A 19,684-nucleotide genomic window follows, 5' to 3' on the forward strand; every position below is an offset into this window, starting at 1 on the left:
ATACTGGAGTTTCAGCTTCAGCATCATTCCTTCCAAAGAAATCCCAGGGCTGATCTCCTTCAGAATGGACTGGTTGGATCTCCTTGCAGTCCAAGGGACTCGCAAGTCTTCTCCAACACCACAGTTCAAAAGCATCAATTTTTTGGCACTCAGCCTTCTTCACAGTCCAACTCTCACATCCATACATGACCACAGGAAAAACCATAGCCTTGACTAGATGAACCTTTTTTGGCAAAGTAATGTCTCTGCTTTTGAGTATGCTATCTAGGTTGGTCATAACTTTCCTTCTAAGGAGTAAGCATCTTTTAATTTCATGGCTGCAGTCACCATCTGCAGTGATTTTGGAGCCCCCAAAAATAAAGTCTGACACTGTTTTCACTGTTTGCCCATCTTGCAAGTCCTTACAGGACACTCATTTTCCTCACAAGCTTTTTGTTTGGTCTACTGTTTGCCCCAGTTATTAATGATCACCTTGGCAGCAGCAACCTAAGGCAGTAGACTATAAGGATTTTCAACAAATACCCCTGGGAAGGAGCTTTAGCACTAGGCTAGTTGCTGTTCTTGTTTAGTCACTAAGTTGTGTCTGACTCTTTTGTGATCCCATGGACTGTACCCCACCAGGCTCCTCTGTCTGTGGGATTTCCCAGGCAAGAATACTAGAATGGGTTGCCATTTTCTTTTCCAAGGGATCTTTCTGACCCAGGGATCGAACCTGTGTCTACTGCATTGGCAGGTGGATTCTTTACCACTGAGCCACCAGGGAAGTTGGAATCAGGCAAAATAGATATATGCCTTTGAGTCACCATTCTAGGGAGCCACCAGGCATATCAGAACAAATAACTAATAACAATTCTTTACTCACTCTGGTACCAGAAATGCAGGCTGTTATTTTCCCAGCTACTGCTGATATAAGGAGTGGGAGACGGGACTGGAATCCCATTAGTACTTACTGCTGCTAAGTCACCTCAGTCGTGTCCGACTCTGTGCGACCCCATAGATGGCAGCCCACCAGGCTCCCCCGTCCCTGGGATTCTCCAGGCAAGAACACTGGAGTGGGTTGCCATTTCCTTCTCCAATGCATGAAAGTGAAAAGTGAAAGTGAAGTCGCTCAGTCGTGTCTGACTCTTAGCGACCCCATGGACTGCAGCCTACCAGGCTCCTCCATCCATGGGATTTTCCAGGCAAGGGTACTGGAGTGGGGTGCCATCGCCTTCTCCAAGTACTTACTAAGAACCAGCCATTTTCCTTGAAAAAATATTTTTGCCAGGTTGTTGCAGGTCTTTGGCTAATTTCCAGAGTTCAAAGAAAGTTGATTCTGACAGTCTTTTGTCTAGTTTTCATTGCTCTTATGGAGGGGTGGAATTTGGAGTTCCTCATTTTACTATTTTTACTGATGTCACCTCAGCCCATTTGAAACCTTAATAATAGCTAATCTTGAGACAAAAAATACTGTAGGAAACTAATAATTAAAAAAAAATCTTTGTTGTGATACAACTGACTAGAGAGTTCAATTTTGTGGCTAGGACTCAATTGTTAATGGAACCTCTATCTTTGACATCTTGAGGAATCTTAGTTTTCATCTGTGCAGCTAAGATGTCCAGAAAGAGTTTGTACAAGTGTTCTAGGCAAAACCAGTCCCTAAGAAGGTTTAGTCTAATACGACCCTCAACTTTTTGGATTCTTAAACTCTAAAGCATTATGTCCAATTCTCAGAAATGATTCATACTAACCACTCGTAATAAACTAATTTGTAAATAATAATATCAACAAATTATTTCATAATGTGAACTGTTACTGGCAGGACAATCAACATCTGATCATTTTGGAGTCACTGTTTCCCAGTGCATGTGTACCTTTGGAAGACAGCAAGCTGAAAAATTGCTTGGCAAGCAGGGTAGGTAGAATGTTGTTGTTGTTGTTGTTTAGTTGCTAAGTTGTGTCTGACTCTTTGCAACCCCATGGACTGAGGCACGCCAGGCTTCCCTGTCCTTCACCATCTCCTGGAGTTTGCTCAGACTCATGTCCATCAAGTTGGCTATGCCATCCAACCATCTCATCCTCTGCTGCCCCTTCTCTTTTTGCCTTCAATCTTTCCCAGCAACAGGGTCTTTTCCAAAGTGTTGGCTCCACATCAGGTGGCCAAAGTATTGGAACTTCAGCTTCAGTTTCGTCATTAGTCCTTCCAATGAACATTCAGGATTGAGTCCCTTTAGGATTGATTGGTTTGATTTCTTTGCAGTCCACGGGGCTCTCAAGCATCTTCTCCAGCACCACAATTTGAAAGCATCAATTCTTTGGCACTCATCCTTCCCTGGTGGCTCAGACGGTAGAGAATCTGCCTGCAATGTGGGAGACCCGGGCTTGATCCCTGGGTCAGGAAGATCCCCTGGAGAAGGGAATGGCAGTCCATTCCCATATTCTTGCCTAGAGAATTCTATGGACAGAGGAGCCTGATGGGCTACAGTCCAGGGGGCTGCAAAGAGTGGGACATGACTGGACTACATTTTTTTTTTCAGCCTTCTTTATGGTCCAACTCTCACATCTGTACAGGACTACTGGAAAAACCATAGCCTTGACTATATGCACGTTTGTCAGCAAAGTGATGTTTCTGCTTTTTATTTATAATATGCTATCTAAGTTTGTCATAGCTTTCCTTCTAAGGAACAAGCGTCTTTTAATTTCATGGCTATAGTCACTGCCCACAGTGATTTTGGAGCCCAAGAAAAATGTCTGTCACTGCTTCTACTTTTTCCTCTTCTAACTGCTTAAAGTTATGGGACTGCATGCCATGATCTTAGTTTGTTGAATGTTGAGTTTCAAATCAGCATTTTCACTCTCCTCTTTCACCCTCATCAAAAGTCTCTTTAGTTCCTCTTCACTTTCTGCCATTAGAGTAGTATCATCTGGGTATCTGAGGTTACTAATATTTCTCCCAGCAATCTTGATTCCAGCTTGTCATTCATCCAGCCCAGCAATTCACATGATGTGCTCTGCATAGAAGTTAAATAAGTAGGGTGACAATATATACCCTTGTCATACTTCCTTTCCCAATTTGGAACCAGTCAGTAGTTCCATGTCTGGTTCTAATTATTGCTTCTTGACTTGCGTACAGATTTCTCGGGAGACAGGTAAGGTGTTCTGATATTCCTATCTCTTTGGGAATTTTCCACAGTTTGCTATGATCCACACAGTCAAAAGGCTTTAGCATAGCCAATGAAGCAGAAGTAGATATTTTTCTGGAATTTCCTTGCTTTCTCCATGATCCAACAAATGTTGGCCACTTAATCTCTTGTTCCTCTGCCTTTTTCTAAACCCAGCTTACACATCTGGAAGTTGTCGGTTCATGTACTATTGAAGCCTAACTTGAAGGATTTTGAGCATAACCTTACCAGCATGTGAAATAAGTGTAACTGCATGCCAGTCTGAACAATCTTTGGCATTGCCCATTTTTGGAACTGGAATGAAAACTGACCTTTTCCAATCCTGTGGCCACTGCTGAGTTTTCCATATTTGTTGACATATTGAGTGAAGCACTTTAACAGGACTGTCTTTTAGGATTTTAAATAGTTCAGCTGGAATTCCATCACCTCCCCTAACTTTATTCATAGTAATGCTTTCTGAGGCCCATTTGACATCACATCCCAGAATGTCTGGCTCTAGGTGAGTGACCACCACACCATCGTGGTTATTCAGGTCGACAAGACCTCTTTTGTACAGTTCTTCTGTGTATTCTTGCCACCTCTTCTTAATCTCTTCTTCTGTTAGGTCCTTACCATTTCTGTCCTTTATCATGCCTATTCTTGCATGAAATATTCCCTTGATATCTCCAATTTTCTTGAAGAGATCTCTAGTTATTCCTATTCTATTGTTTTCCTCTATTCCTTTCACCATTTATTAAGCCCTTCTCTCTCCTTGCTATTCTCTGGAACTCTTTATTCAGTTGGGTATATCTTTCCCTTTCTCCTTTGTCTTTCTCTTATTTTCTCAGCTATTTGTAAAGGCTCCTGAGACAACCACTTTACCTTCTTGCGTTACTTTTTCTTTGGGATGGTTTTGGTCACTGCTTCTTGTACACTGTCATGAACCTCCGCTAATAGTTCTTTAGGCACTCTGTCTACCAGATCTAATCCCTTGAATCTATTTGTCACCTCTACTGTATAATCATATGGGATTTGATTTACGTCATACCTGAATGGCAACCCATTCCAGTATTCTTGCTGGAAAAATCCCATGGACAGAGGAGACTGACAGGCTGTGGTCCATGGGGTCCCACAGAGTTGGACATGACTGAGCACGCACGTTGTTGTTGTTGTTGAATAGCCTAGTGGTTTCCTCTACTTTCTTCAACTTTAGCATGAATTTTGCAATAAGGAGCTGATGGTCTGAGAATAATGTAGTTGGGTGTTACTGTAAAATATTTCTTTAAGATAGGGTACCAGGGAGAACGTCCATCTCTAACTCTGGGACTCATTTGTAAAATGTCAATTACGGTCACTACTTAAAAGTATTGGTGTTAGGATTAAGTGGAATTACACAGGTGCATGAATTATCATTTCATTACAAATAGCAGAAACAAATTCAGCTTTAGCTTAGACACAAAGGAAAACTTCATGACTCACAGAATCCAAGGAATGACTGAACAACCACCCCATAATACTTTCCTCTTTGTCCCTGTTCAGCTTTACTCTGTTAGCTCTGTCCCCTGCAACTGTAGGCTAGTTTCCTCCATATAATGAGGAACATGGTCACTGAAAACTCCCAGGTTTTACATCTTAGAAGTTGGCTATCAGAGAGTCTACTTTTTTCCCCTTTCATTCTTACTTCCTATTAGAAAATATTTGTGTTATACCCTCAAGCCTGAAGAAATCAATTGTGGCCAAAGGATTGGGAACTTGAAAAAAACATGCCATTTTCCCACAGGATCTATGGGGCTTAAGACAATAGAAGAAAGTGAAAGTCAAAGTTGGTCAGTTGTGTCCAACTCATTGTGACATGAATTCTCCAGGCTGCAATACTGGAAAGATTCCCTTTCCCTTCTCCAGGGGATATTCCCAACCCAGGGATCAAACCCAGGTCTCCCACATTGAAGGTGGATTCTTTACCAGCTGAGCTACCAGGGAAGCAGGACAATAGAAGAAAAGTGTGGTAATTGTATTGTTGTTGTCGTTTAGTCACTAAGTTGTGTCCAAGTCTTTTGAAACCCCATGGACTGTAGCCCACCAGGCTCCTCTGTCCATGGAACTCTCCAGGCAAGAATACTGGAGTGGAGTGCCATGCCCTCCTCCGGGGGATCTTCTCTACTGAAGAACTGAACCTGAGTATCTTGCATCTCCAAGATTGGCAGGCAGATTCTTTACCATTGAGCCACCTGGGAAACCCAATAACCTGATGAAAGCTAACACAGGTCCCAGAAAAAGAGAGGGAAGATGCTGATTGGTGAAACATTAAATTATTAAAAACAGTCCCACCAATATAGAATGCATTCAATACATACACCCCTGAGAAACATCAATAAATGCTAACTTTCTGGACTTCCCTGGTGATCCAGTGGTTAAGAATCCACCTGATAATGCAGGGGACACAGGTTTAATCCCTGGTCTGGGAAGATCCCACTCACCATGGTCAAAAGCCCATGCACCATGACTCTTGAGCTCAAGGTCTAGAACCTGTGCTCTGCAACAAGAGAAGTCATTACAATGAGAAGCCCTCACACCACAAGGAAGAGTAGCTCCCATTCACTGAAACTAGATAAAGTCCACATAGCAATAAAGACCCAGTGTGGCTAGGAAAAAAAATTCTAACTGTCCAACTCCCACTTTCAGTGAGTCACAAAAACTTCTCATTATAAAGGTGAATTACAATATACTGAGAAAACATAATTTATTCATCTTCCTCAGATTCTATTTATTCTGTATGCTGCTACCGTAATTGGATTTAGGTGAGTCTCTGGCAGATAGGGTAGAACCAACACTTTCTGGTCCAGGTATCTTTTCAGAGAAAACTCAGCTGCCTGCCAGCTCTTCCTGTGCTGTGTTTCTGTGCTGCTTTATTTGAGGTTGCAAGTACCTGGAAAAGAGAAGCAGATGTTTTTCAAGAATGTTTATGAAACTTCTGTTTTAAAGGTGCACATTAACGGGACCCAAACTCTCTTGCATTTGCAGCTCACTTCTTGAAATTATGTACATGTCCTCTAGAATTAGCTTGGGCAAATCTTTATCTATGGGCATTGGAAACCCCTTGGTTTCTGCACTGAAGCCATTCCAGTTTTGTCAATGGCACCCCACTCCAGTACTCTTGTCTAGAAAATCCCATGGATGGAGGAGCCTGGTGGGCTGCAGTCCATGGGGTTGCTAAGAGTCAGACACGACTGAGCGACTTCACTTTCACTTTTCACTTTCATGCACTGGAGAAGGAAATGGCAACCCATTCCAGTGTTCTTGCCTGGAGAATCCCAGGGATGGGGGAGCCTGGTGGGCTGCTGTCTATGGGATCGCACAGAGTCGGACATGACTGAAGCAACTTAGCAGTAGCAGCTGGTCATGGCAACTCATTGGAAGTGCAGTCTTAGCCACTGGGCCACCAGGATAGTCCCCATCAGACATTTAATGACTTCATTAATTCTACCTGTTATTCAGAATGCTGCAGATAAAGAATGAATAAGGCATATTTCCTGAGTCCCAGGAACTCACTTTCTAGTCAAGAGGATAAACACATCATTTCATTTATATAATTGGGGCTTCCCTGGTGGCTCAGTGGTAAAGAATCTGGCTGCCAATGCAGGAGATGCAGGAGATTGGGAAGAGCCCCTGGTGAAGGGAATGGCAACCCACTCCAGTATTCTTGCCTGGAAAATCCCATGGACAGAAGAGCCTGGAAGGCTACAGTCCATGGGGTTACAGAAGAATTGGACACAAGAGGGCAATGGCACCACTCCAGTACTTTTGCCTGGAAAATCTCATAGACGGAGGAGCCTGGTAGGCTGCAGTCCATGGGGTTGCTAAAAGTTGGATATGACTGAGCATCTTCACTTTCACTTTTCACTTTCATGCATTGGAGAAGGAAATGGCAACCCACTCCAGTGTTCTTGCCTGGAGAATCCCAGGGACGGGGGAGCCTGGTGGGCTGCTGTATATGAGGTCACACAGAGTCGGACATGACTGAGGTGACTTAGTAGCAGCAGTAGCAGTGACTAAAACCAAAACCAAATGTGCTAAAATGGAGTTATGGATAGGTGACTATGAGAAATCAGAGAAAGACTACTTTGCCTGAATTAGCAATTTGGAGAAGTGGGGAATTTTGAAGTAAGTAAAGATGATATGGAGTGAGCAGAGCATACTAAGATGGAACACATTATATAAAGGCGGGGAGAACTACCTTAGCAAAAATGTGAATGAGGACAGTGAAGCAGGAAACGTTGGAGACTGAGGCTAGAGGGGTTAAGCAGGAGCCAAATCATGTAGCCGGGTCTTACTTAAGGAGCTTAGACTTAATCTTATAGGGGAGTGGCTTCAAACTGGGCTCAACAAAGCCCCTCAGGCTTTGGAAGAGGGCATGGAAGGCCAACTGGGCGTCATAGCTTCGGTTCTGACGTCTATTTCAATGGGACCAGCTCAGTTAAGCTTTATCCCTCTGCTCCTCTGCTCAGTTGCTAAGTCGTGTCTGACTCTTTATGACTCCTCTGTCCATGGGATTTTACAGGCAAGAATACTGGAGTGGATTGCCATTCCCTTCAGGCAATCTTCCTGACCCAGGGATGGAAGTCGAGTCTCTTGAGTCTCCTGCACTGGCAGGCAGAGTCTTTACTACTAGCACCACATGGGAAGCCTCCTAACCATTATCCCATCATATGCAAAATAGTTCCCTGACCTAAAGGTGTTGGGTATTGATCAAAATCTTACACGTAAGGGGGATGGAGAGGGTATCTTTGGCTTGGAAAGCATGAGTCCTGAATAGTTTAAGCCAACTGCTCTGAAGACAGATCACAAGATGAGTTACTATTTCCCCAGAGCCTGTAATAATCTGATTCACATCCAGTGAGTACCTTGCACAAAGACTAGGTCACTGGAATCTTCTGTGATCATTACTTTCCACTAAGTTCAAAAAACCTGTGGGTTTGTCACCACAATTTAAGATCTATCCTTTATATTGCACCAAGAAAAACACTGTATTTGCTTCCTTTCCTTAACTCAATCATGGGAGAAAACTGAATTAAGAACTTACAGCTCTTAAGGCAGATGTCAGTTTATTTGGGAGGCAGTAGAAAGAGGAGGAAAGACTTCTTGTCTCCTTTCCCTTCTCCCCCCTCCCCCAACCCCCGTTATAGGTCTCCAGGTCCAAGTAAGACTCAGGTAACTGGCAGGCGCTACAGCTCCTCTTGGGTGGGAGCCTTGCTTCTCTGAGAACGATGAGTTCCCCTCCAGAGGAAGCTAGAGTAAGAACAAGTAACTCTGACTGAGGGCTTAACATGATCTGGGTACTATAACCGTGGGCTTCCCTGGTGGCTCAGAGAGTAAAGAATCTGCCCGTGATGGGGAGACTCGGATTCGACCCCTGAGTCAGGAAGATTCCCCTGGACAAGGAAATGGCTATCCACTCCAGTATTCTTGCCTGGAGAATTCCATGGACAGAGGAGCCTGGTGGGCTACAGTCCGTGGAGTCACAAAGAGTCAGGCCTGACTTAGAGACTAACACTACTACTACTACAACAAAGCTACTACTACAATCGTTACAACAAAGCTAAGAGACAGGTACCATATGATCCTCATTTTATGTATAAGGAAATTCAGGTCTAGAAGTTAAGTAACTTAACTTGTTCAAGATGCCTCAATGGCAAGCTAGGATTCAGATTCAGACAGTAGCCTCCTGTTATGTGCCCTGACAATCACTGAGCTAAAACATCTCCTTACAGAGAGCCCTTTGATGTAAAAGGTGTAAAAAGCCAACACCAGAAAGCCTAGCCTGGGACCTGGGGTTGGCCTTTTCTTTCGGGGGCTCTGGGCCTTCCTGAGGCATGGGCTTTTCTCTAGCTGTGGTGAGTGGAGGCTGCTCTCTAGTTGCAGCGCATGGGATTTTCATTGTGGTGCCTTCTCTCGTTCAGTCAGCGGTTGCAGCTCCCGGGCTCCAGAAGAAGTGAAGAGAAGTCACTTAGTCGTGTTCAACTCTTTGTGACCCCGAGGACTGTAGCCTCCCAGGCTCTTCCGTCCATGGGATTCTCCAGGCAAGAATACTGGAGTGGGTTGCCATTTTCTTCTCCAAGCTTGCTACAAAAAGAAGTTGAAACTGTGCCCTTATCAACTCATTTACTTCCACAGGTCTAAACTCGATAATTGGGTCAACTATTTTATTTTGCTCAGGGAGGACACTATAAGTAGACATTCTTGGGCCTTTTAGCTACTAAGGAACCCCAGATCTTTAATGCATTCTCAAATAGTACATTCTGAGTGTGGAGTGTACAATCCACACTTAGTACAATCTAGTACAATCTCAGTGTGGAAGGTTACACACTCAACATGACTCTTGCCTTTCCTCTCCTGAGGGAAACCTTTGATTAGGATTTAGAATTATTCTCCACACAACTTACTTTCTTAAGAAGTTTATAACACACAGCTCTAGGTGTTGGGGAGCCAATGAATTGTGAAATTTGCTTTTTAGATAATTTCAGCTACAGCAATGAAGATGAAGGATGAATTTAAGAGGTGCATGACTGAAGCCTGGGGGAGGAGAGGCCATTATAACAGACAAGGGGAAAGATTAAAAAGATGAATGCAGGCAGGGGCAGCAAGCAATCAGAGGAGGGGGAAGGTTTTTTTTAATTTAGGAAGTCAAGAGGTAAAACTTGATGATTTCATTGATTATCCTCCATTTGCTACAGAACCATTTTCTACCCTTCTTTGTCCTGCTCTATGTCCTGGAGGGTGACTGACTCTCTGGACTGTGTCATCTAAGATTCTATACTAGCTCGCTTTGGATTGGGTTCTGCTAGTAGGAGCCATCACTAAGAGACTGGTAGGTAGGGGGAGAAAAAGGTCAGGGAATTCTCTCCTCTGCCAACTGCGATACTTCTAGTTAGGGGGCCTCTCTTCCGTACTTACAACTCTTTCTGGGTTCTGGTAATGTAGTCCTCTCCTTCTGCTTCTTCAGGACAAAGGATGGTAGTAGCTTCCAGGTGTTGCTGGTGTCTGGACACCTCACAAGCTTTGCTGATTCCCTGAACCTCCATGACCTCTGTCAACAGTCCTTTGATTAAATTCTCTTTAATTGATAAGCCCTCTGAGTTTGCTCCTGCTGGGACTTGGACTAGTCATGATTGATGGGGAATAGGGAGAGGAGTGCAAAGAGTTGAGGTGACTCCCAGGTTTAGATTTTTTCCTCTAAGTGGATTTTAGCATTTTTCTGAATGCTTTGTCAGGACATGCTCTATTCAGATTACTTGGAATCCATCTCTGGCACCAACATTTTGGTTGGTATTTCCAGCAGGAGACTCAGGCAGGTTCTCCAGAACCAAGCATGGTTGATACTTGGATTTTCTCTTTCACTGCCTGTGAACACTGTTGTCACACTACTATAGGCCCCCGTACACTCAGATTTTCAACTCAGCATTGGTTTTGCCATTGTTAGTTTTACAATGGTTCTAGATTTTGAAATGTACAGGGAACAATTAGAAAGGGTTATGTAAAACAACAGCAACAAGAATCCTAATTACAGTAAAAGCTTTTTTAAAAATGGAAGAAACTGGGAATATTTAGCGAGAATCCATTAATGCAAATATTAATAGCCAAGCAGTTGTACTATGGCTGTAGTGTTTTGTTGATTCAATTATAAAATTTTCTCTCCAAAAATAATTCAATATGATGAACATTTTATTTTTCATCATACAACAATCACTTCAACTCCAAAGAATTTAGTTGGCTCTTCACAATTCTTGTTAAGCCATAAACAAATTATATTCCCACTCCCCAAATTGCCTTTATGCCTATACTGCCTACACCATATACTTCAAACATACCAGCAACCCTATAGAAGCCTTCCCCAAGGAACGGGAGAGTGAGATGAACAGGGAGAATAAGACTGACATCTATACACTGCTGCTGCTGCTGCCGCTAAGTCGCTTCAGTCGTGTCTGACTCTGTGCAGTCCTATAGACGGCAGCCCACCAGGCTCCACCGTCCCTGGAATTCTTCAGGCAAGAACACTGGAGTGGGTTGCCATTTCCTTCTCCAATGGATGAAGGTGAAAAGTGAAAGTGAAGTCGCTCAGTCGTGTCTGACTTTGCGACCCCATGGACTGTAGCCCACCAGGCTCCTCCATCCGTGGGATTTTCCAGGCAAGAGTACTGGAGTGGGGTGCCATTGCCTTCTCCGATCTATACACTACCATATGTAAAACAGATAGCTTGCGGGAAGCCAGTGCACAGCACAAGGAGCTCAGTTAGGTGCCCTGTCTCAGAGGTGTGGGATGGGGGTGGTTGGGAGGGAGGTTCAAGAGGGAGTGGATATATGTGTGTGTGTATATATATATATAGTTGATTCACTTCGGTGTACAGCAGAAACTAACACAACATTGTAAAGCAATTATACTCCAATTAAAAAAAAGAAAACAACCTGCCCCATACCCTGCATTCCTGGTATGCACATTAGCCTCTCCAGGGAGCTCTTAAAAAGACTCATTCCCAGACTCCACTCCAAGCCAATTAAACCAGCATCTTTGGAAATGAGGCCCAGGTGTGGATATTGTTTAAAAGCTGCCAAAATGACCCTAAAATGCGCAGAGCTGAGAACAAGACTCCAAACCATAGAACATACAAGATCGCGCGAGAAACATACGAGTCTCCTCTGAAGATATAAACTCAAGATACCTTGTGTCCAGTACACTGTTTAATCCCTTGTTAATGAAGTTCCTGTAAGCTTTCTTCCCCCTGTTAACCTTCAACTTTTGCACACTGGAAAGCTGAGACCCCTTCAGTTGGTTTTGCTTCCTTGTTTGGCATATGTGGTTTGTTGACAAGCTGCCTAGAACACGGTGAAAGATAACCACAATTAAACCTGCTTCTGAGTCAGCAGTGGTTTTCCCCATCAGTGAGGTTTTTCTTAGAACCTTAAAAGAGGGTGAAAAAAATAACATATAAATGAAGGAATAAGACTCTTAAGAGTCGTTAAAGATTACAGTTTTGGTTGGAGAAGAGGAAGGCTATTGTGAACAAAGGAATGATGCTTTCAATATTTTCAAAGAAACCTTTGACTAAAGACCAAGAAGTAAAATGTACATTGCAAAACAACTGAAAAGTAATGTCAATAAATATAATTAGCCTTCAATAAACATATTTAGTCTTGAGGAATTCTAAGTCTCATGAATGAGGTAATAAAGGAAGAAAAAATAGTACTTAAAATATGTTTTCTATCTCAGTTTCTTGTGGTGAGCAAATGTCCCATGTTACTTGTGTCAGTTCCATTTTTTTTCAAGTGACTTTCCCTAGTGTCTAAGAGAGTGTCTAAGTTAAACCACAAAGAAATGCAAATAACCTGTGATTTCTCTATCTAGAACATTCAGTGTAAGTTAGACTTAGTAGCTCACAAAGTTATCTGAAGTTTTTCAGAAAGGACAGGAAGCATCCTTAGCATTTTTTTTTAGCAGTAGTCACTGCCCACAGGTTGATACTAGAGATGATGAAACAAATGAAGTCGGCTTCTTTTCTTTTCTGCCCTGTCTCACTTCCTGTCAAGTTTTCCCTCCATCTCAGCCTATATTGACTTGGTAATAATATGTCCACTTTGAGTTTCATGTGGTCTAAATGTTTTAAGTAGTTTGGTTATCTTAACAAACCAAACAGACCAAAACACCAAAACAAGGCAAAACAAGAGAAAAGAAACCTTGCCCTGTGGAATGGGAAAGCATACCCCGGGGTACAAGATCACCTGTAAAATGCAGTACTGCATGATTCAGCAGAAGCAGGGACTCACAGAGGTGACAGAATGGTAAAGTCTAAGTGATTCCCCCAAACCAAAATCTCTGGAGAGAACGATTAGGAGGTCTCCCTCTGCTTTCTGGAGAGAGTCCAGCCAATTATATTTGACTTTTTTTTTTCCTGTGACACTTTTCTTAGTTTTAGCAATCATTTTTAAGCTTCAAGTGCTCTTTTTTAAAATTAATTTTTAGGCCCTGCTGGGTCTTTGTTGCTGCAAGTGGGCTTTCTCTAGTTGTGGTGAGTGGGGGTTACTCTGTTAGTGGTGTTGCAAGGGCTTCTCATTGTGATGGCTTCTCCTGTTGCAGAGCACAGGCTCTAGAGGTCTCACAGGTCCCAGTAGTCTATTACAATGGTCTCTTAAAAGATATGAGTTGTCTAGACTTCTGATCAAATGCTTAAAAGTGTTAGTGATCTAATTTTTAATAAGCCAGCTATGTTTTAAAAGAGTCTATATGAGTAATAATGCATAGCATTAAATGTATATTATATACATACTGCTGATACAAATACCATCTCATTTGATGGTCCAGTCCATCTTGTGTCCAAAGTAGAAGCAGCTTTGTTAGGTCTTTTTTCAAATACTCTTAAGGAATGGTTCTTGAATGGGCCAGGAAGGACCAAGCTTGGACTAGAATGTACTTTTTTTTTCAGTTAAGTAGTCTTTTCATCTTCTACTACATTCTATTGGGACAAAAGAGCCCTTAACATTTCAGTTGCATGAAGTGATGAAGGAAGAAATTTTCACATACTGAGGTATGGGGAAGTCATTCTTGCTTATACATGATTTAACTTAAACTTTGTGCTAACCAGAACAGCCTGCTTTCTGGCCTATTTAAACATACATTTGCTATAGTCCATGGGGTCGCAAAGAGTCGGACACGACTGAGCGAATGAACTGAAGAGAACTGACTCCCTCGGGTTTAAAAGTTCTGAATTTACCCCTTAGGGTCCACACTTGAATGCAGAAAAACTTTTAAAATGTAATAACGTACCCGGTATCCAGTAGTGATAACCCCGAAGAGTTGACATAAATCCTAAGTTCGTTTTAGAGAAAACTGAACGGGAAGCCAGGGACTCGAATTTGAGCCCTGCCTGTGTGTGATTTTCTTGAGCAAGTACCATCTCAGGATATCCCTCCCAGTCTGTAAAATGAGAATAATCCAGAGGTACACTTCACAAGGTTCTGTGAGGATGATTTTAAAAACGTCGGTGAAAGCATTTTCCTCTACCCCATTTGGGGTGCTTTTGCTATTTCCGAGTTCTTTTCACTTTCGCCACTTCGAGATGTGGTGATAACGACTCAAAGGCCTTACACATCACCATAAACGCCTGACCGTCTCTAATACGTATCACCTCCCTCGCGGGAGGGTGCAGCTTCGGCTTGGTTGGGTCGGCCGAGTTTAGGTGTCCCAGCTGAAGTCACACACTCCTGAAGTCAGGAAAGAGGGAGAAAGCTATTATTGTTTCTCGTCAGACGCCCGAACAAGAAAGAAGTTATTAACGAAGGTCCCCTACGCGCACGCGCGGTGGACGCCTCGCGCCTTATCGCCTAAACGGGGGAGGGGGCGACGTGCTCACGTCGGGCGTGCTGACGTTCGCGCAGCGTGCGCCGCCAGCCAATGGGACCCGGCCCTCCGGGGCTTCTGCCTGGCGAAGGTGGGCGAGCTTGTGGTGGCCAGGGAACAGGTTACCTGCGCAGGTTCTGGCGCTCCTGTTAGTTACGTGGAAGTGGTGTCACCGGGACTGTTTGCTCCTTCCGTTTACCAGAACATCTTCCCTTTGGTGATACTGGCTCAGGTTTCGGTCGGTAACTCTGTCATGCCGAACTCGCGGCCCAGGCCCCGCCGGGGCGCCGGGAGTGGCGCCGGGGCACCTGGGCGGGACGAGCTGGTGTCGCGGTCCTTGCAGAGCGCAGAGCATTGCCTGGGTTCCCAGGACTTTGGCACCGCCTATGCCCACTACCTCCTCGTGCTCAGCCTGGCGCCGGAGCTGAAAGACGATGTAAAGGTGAGGAGGGCCCTTTTCTCGCTGGTCGATCCTCTGTTCTTGTATAAGTAAATGAATACGTAGGTAGTTGGAGGCGGAGAAGGCACTGGCAACCCACTCCAGTACTCTTGCCTGGAAACTCCCATGGACAGAGGAGCCTGGTAGGCTGCAGTCCATGGGGTCGCTGAGAGTCGGACACGACTGAGCGACTTCACTTTCACTTTTCACTTTCATGCATTGGAGAAGGAAATGGCAACCCACTCCAGTGTTCTTGCCTGGAGAATCCCAGGGATGGGGGAGCCTGGTGGTCACCAGTTTGTGGGGTCGCACAGAGTCGGACACGACTGACGTGACTTAGCAGCAGCAGCAGTAGTTGGAGGAGGGAGTGTGGACTCTAAGTGTCTGGTGGTTGTTATTAATGTTTACTGGTCACCGTTGACTCTTTTATTCGCAACCACAGCCAGCCTATTAGAAAATATTGTTTGCTGACCCTCGAAATTTACATCCAGAATCGTATTTCTTTTCACCACCTTCTTTTTTACTACCCTGAGTCAAGCCTCAATCATCTCCTGTTGACTTTTGCAGTGTGCTTTGGCTCGGGAAACTAGACTGTCTTCTGCAACAAAGCCAACGTGAGCTTTTCATAACAAAAGCCAGATGGTGTCATTCCTCTATTACAAAACTTTCACTTCATTCAAATTCCCAAGGTTATATTGCACACGTTCAGTGATCTTCAGTCATCTCCTGTATCTAATTCTAGCAAGTTCCCGCCCCAGGGCATTTGCACTTGTCTCTCCTGTCTACTGTTGGGTGGAGAGAATGCTGACTTAAATTTGCAGTTAGCCTGAAGTAATCATTTGGTGATGCATTCTTTTAAGTTTCAATTATTAGATTATTTGTGAGAGTTACTCTGTTGAAGCTCTGTACGTTTCCCCACCCCCACCCCGCCCAGGTTATTTTAGAAAAATTTCAAAAAATGATTTAGTTTAATTTTGCATTCAGTTTTCAACCTGGAGCTACTTCGCTTTATTTCATGCAAGGTTTCTCAACCTCAAGACTATTGATATTTTGGATAGGATCCTAGAATTCCCCGACTTCTTCCCAATAGATGTCAGTTTTATATAGACATTTATAGTTCACAAAAACTTAGTGTAAATTTCAGGACCAGCTAGCCTCAAGGAGGAGAAAGTGTTACTTTGAGATTGAGTTTGCTCTTCTAGGTAGGCAGGTGTAAAATAATGGATCCATCCAAATGCTTTTTCCTCAGTTCTTTGTTCCTTAGTTTCCTCTTATAAAACAGGGACAGTGTGTATTAAAAATATATATACTCATGTATGCATTTGTTTATTCAGCAAACACGGTCTTTTAAAGCCAAATAAGACTTAAGGTGATTTTCAATTGTCATTAAGTTTTATTTTCTGTGGACTCTTCAACCCATGTTGAACGTTCTTTCATCATTTATGTTGACTAATTTTTGTTCTCTTTTGTGAAGGAAACTTTTCAGTATACGCTCTTCAGGTGGGCTGAAGAACTTGATGCTCTCAGTCGAACACAAGACCTACTTGGCTGCTATGAGCAAGCCTTGGAACTGTTTCCTGATGATGAAGTGATTTGCAACAGTATGGGGGAGCATCTCTTCAGGTATGCAGTGGTTTCAGTATTACAAGTTCAGAACTACTCTGGATCTGTCTGGATTGGATAAATGCATAGTACAGTAATTTGAGCAGGGAAAGTTTACTTCAAAGAATTATTAACTTTAAAGGAATCAGACTAGAGAGTTGGCTAGGGAGAAGTAAAGAGAACTCAAAAGCATATAGGAATAGTAGATACAGTATATAATAATTTTACATCATATACTGAGTAATAGCTGCTGCCCTTGGGGCTGAGATCAGGTATCCATGAAAGAGTTCCTTTCCCTGGGCTGAGATATACAGACCTTCTTGGAGAGGACATAGCCTGATTCCCGGGGTGGCAGAGAAGTCACTGTGGTCCCTTGCTGGGGAAACGTCTTGTAAACCTGTTCTCCAGAACTTCCTGGAAACTTGCCATTTCCTTTCGTAAGAGTGCAATTCACTGTTTGGGTTCTAGAATGGTTTTTTTGCTTATACTATACTCAAAATGGCACCCCACTCCAGTACTCTTGCCTGGAAAGTCCCATGGACAGAGGAGCCTGGTGGGCTGCAGTCCATGGGGTCGAGAAGAGTCGGACATGACTGAGCGACTTCACTCTCATCCATTTGAGAAGGAAATGGCAACCGACTCCAGTGTTCTTGCCTGGAGAATCCCAGGGGCGGTGGAGTCTGGTGGGCTGCCATCTATGGGGTCGCACAGAGTTGGACACGACTGAAGTGACTTAGCAGCAGCAGCAGCAGCAGCATACCCAAAATGAATAGTCTGATTCCGTTTCTTTAAAATTGGTGGAATGCTTAGAGGTGCTTGCAAAGAAGTATGAGTATGAAAGGGTTCTATTAACTCAGTTCTCTTCATCATGTGGACCACACACTAGTGTGGTGCATAAATTACCAGTCAGCTCAACATTCAGAAAACTAAGATCATGGCATCCGGTCCCATCACTTCATGGCAAAAAATGGGGAAACAGTGGAAACAGTGGCTAACTTTATTTTTCTGGGCTCCAAAATCACTGCAGATGGTGATTGCAGCCATGAAATTAAAAGATGCTTACTCCTTGGAAAGTTATGACCAACCTAGACAGCATATTAAAAAGCAGAGACATTACTTTGTCAACAAAGGTCTGTCTAGTCAAGGCTATGGTTTTTCCAGTGGTCATGTATGGATGTGAAAGTTGAACCATAAAGAAAGCTGAGTGCTGAAGAATTGATGCTTTTGAACTGTAGTATTGGAAAAGACTCTTGAGAGTCCCTTGGACTTCAAGGCGATCCAACCAGTCCATCCTAAAGGAGATCAGTCCTGGGTGCTCACTGGAAGGACTAATGTTGAAGCGGAAACTCCAGTACTTTGGCCACCTGATGCAGAGAGCTGACTCATTTGAAAAGACCCTGATGCTGGGAAAGATTGAGGGCAGGAGGAGAAGGGGACGACAGGATGAGATGGGTGGATGGCATCACTGACTCAATGGACATGGGTTTGGGTGGACGCTGGGAGTTGGTGATGGACAAGGAGGCCTGGCGTGCTGCGGTTCATGGGGTCGCAAAGAGTCGGACACGACTGAGCAACTGAACTGAACAGAGAGGTATAGAAATAGAAATTGTGAGTAAACATTTAGAAATTTGAATAGCAGTTTGCGGTAAATCCAAGCACGTGGTCAGGTAACTCACTTGTTGAGGAGAGTATGGACCACTCTGAAATCTCTTGTGGGAGCTACACAGCAGCTAACTCTGTGCAGTACAAGTGTGTTGGTCTACAGGTGGGGAGCTATTTTACAAAGAGAGGGAGTTTTTGGATGGTTTAAGAAGTACAGTGGTTTGGTAGTTTTTTCCTTCCGTCTTTTATTGTTGATTTGCTCACATATAATTCAGTAGTAATTTTTGGGTGACTCACCTTTGATTTTTTTTCCTTCGAACACAATGACTCTCTTTTTGCAGTCATATTCACTTGGTTTCTGTTATTTTTAATTAAAATATATAATTTTAGTAACAAGTGTAAATTGGTCTGGCTGCAAATATGGCTAACTCTTGATGACCATTCTGCTCAGTTGAAAGCACAGTAGAGAGGCACCTGCTAGCCATAGGCGTTAGTATCTTTTACAGTGGAAGTGGTTTTTAGAATCCTGGTGTTCTAGAAAGTTGTTTAAATGGAAGATGACCAGGAGAGCTTCTACTACACGACAGTGAAGCAGTATTTCATAGTCAGGTCCTTGTTAGTGTCCTGGAATGCATAAATACAATAGGGATTCAGAAAGGAAAGAAGTAAATGAGACTCACAGTCCTCACCGAAGGCTTCCCAAGGAGACGACACTTGCGTTGGGTAGGATTTGGGGTGCTGGAGAGGGGTTCTCAGGCTAGATAAGTGACATGAACAATGGCATTGATAGTGTATAGTTGAATGTTTCATTTGTCATTTTCCATTCTAGAATGGGCTTTAGAGATGAAGCAGCTGGGTATTTTCATAAAGCAGTGAAGCTAAACCCTGATTTCAATGATGCAAAGGAGAATTTTTATCGTGTTGCAAACTGGTTGGTGGAACGCTGGCACTTTATCATGCTTAATGACACCAAAAGGAATACGATCTATAACGCAGCAATCCAGAAGGCAGTGTGTTCAGGCTCCAAAAGTGTTTTGGATATTGGAGCAGGAACTGGAATACTAAGGTTTGTTGGCATTGTGTTTTAATTACATATAGATGTATACTAATGTAAATTAATGATTTTATCAAATGTGGAAAATTTTGACAGTGAAATTTAATAACCTAGTATAAATTAATCTATAGATTAATTTCTTATAATCTTGTTATGATTATTCATGCAACTGTTATTATTGTCATTTTTGCTATAACTTTTACTTTATTAAGAACTTGACATAGCCACCAAGAAACATTTGGAGTTATTGAAATTTTGCATAATCCTTTTACGAGTAGGTTTTTCATTAATGTTCTGGTTGAGTCTAGTTTTTAAAAGTCTAATTAGCATTCTGCATGACAGTTGTCTTAATAAGGTGGATGTTATGATTTATTGTCTGATTTGTTTCTTGGTGAGAATATTAGTTCATTTTTTTCAAATGCAGAGTCAATAATGGTTGTGGTAAAGAATAAAAGGAAAAC

The 19,684-nt window shown here is 43.0% G+C and overlaps 1 protein-coding gene and 1 long non-coding RNA gene across 3 annotated transcripts in view; one reads left to right on the plus strand and one right to left on the minus strand.

The window, feature by feature from the left end:
- On the minus strand, nucleotides 1–14,501 carry LOC100847708 (uncharacterized). 2 transcript variants are annotated; one of them, XR_003029978.2, is made up of 3 exons: nucleotides 13,954–14,501; nucleotides 11,855–12,093; nucleotides 1–6,066 (listed from the first exon to the last, which is right to left on the minus strand). It is a non-coding gene; the product is annotated as an uncharacterized lncRNA (long non-coding RNA). The 2 variants fall into 2 exon arrangements; XR_238031.5 differs by having other exon boundaries at nucleotides 11,855–12,008; nucleotides 13,954–14,499.
- A 75-nt stretch (nucleotides 14,502–14,576) lies between these two features.
- The window catches only part of PRMT9 (protein arginine methyltransferase 9), a 32,633-nt gene continuing 27,525 nt past the window's right edge, over nucleotides 14,577–19,684 (plus strand). Inside the window, exons 1-3 of the mRNA NM_001099051.1 lie at nucleotides 14,577–14,968; nucleotides 16,440–16,588; nucleotides 18,999–19,235. Of these exons, the coding sequence (NP_001092521.1) occupies nucleotides 14,780–14,968; nucleotides 16,440–16,588; nucleotides 18,999–19,235 (575 nt within the window). The 5' untranslated portion in view covers nucleotides 14,577–14,779. The remainder of the gene's footprint in view (nucleotides 14,969–16,439; nucleotides 16,589–18,998; nucleotides 19,236–19,684) is intronic.

The sequence above is a fragment of the Bos taurus genome, chromosome 17 (assembly GCF_002263795.3).
Source record: "Bos taurus isolate L1 Dominette 01449 registration number 42190680 breed Hereford chromosome 17, ARS-UCD2.0, whole genome shotgun sequence".
Taxonomy (NCBI): Eukaryota; Metazoa; Chordata; class Mammalia; order Artiodactyla; family Bovidae; genus Bos; species Bos taurus.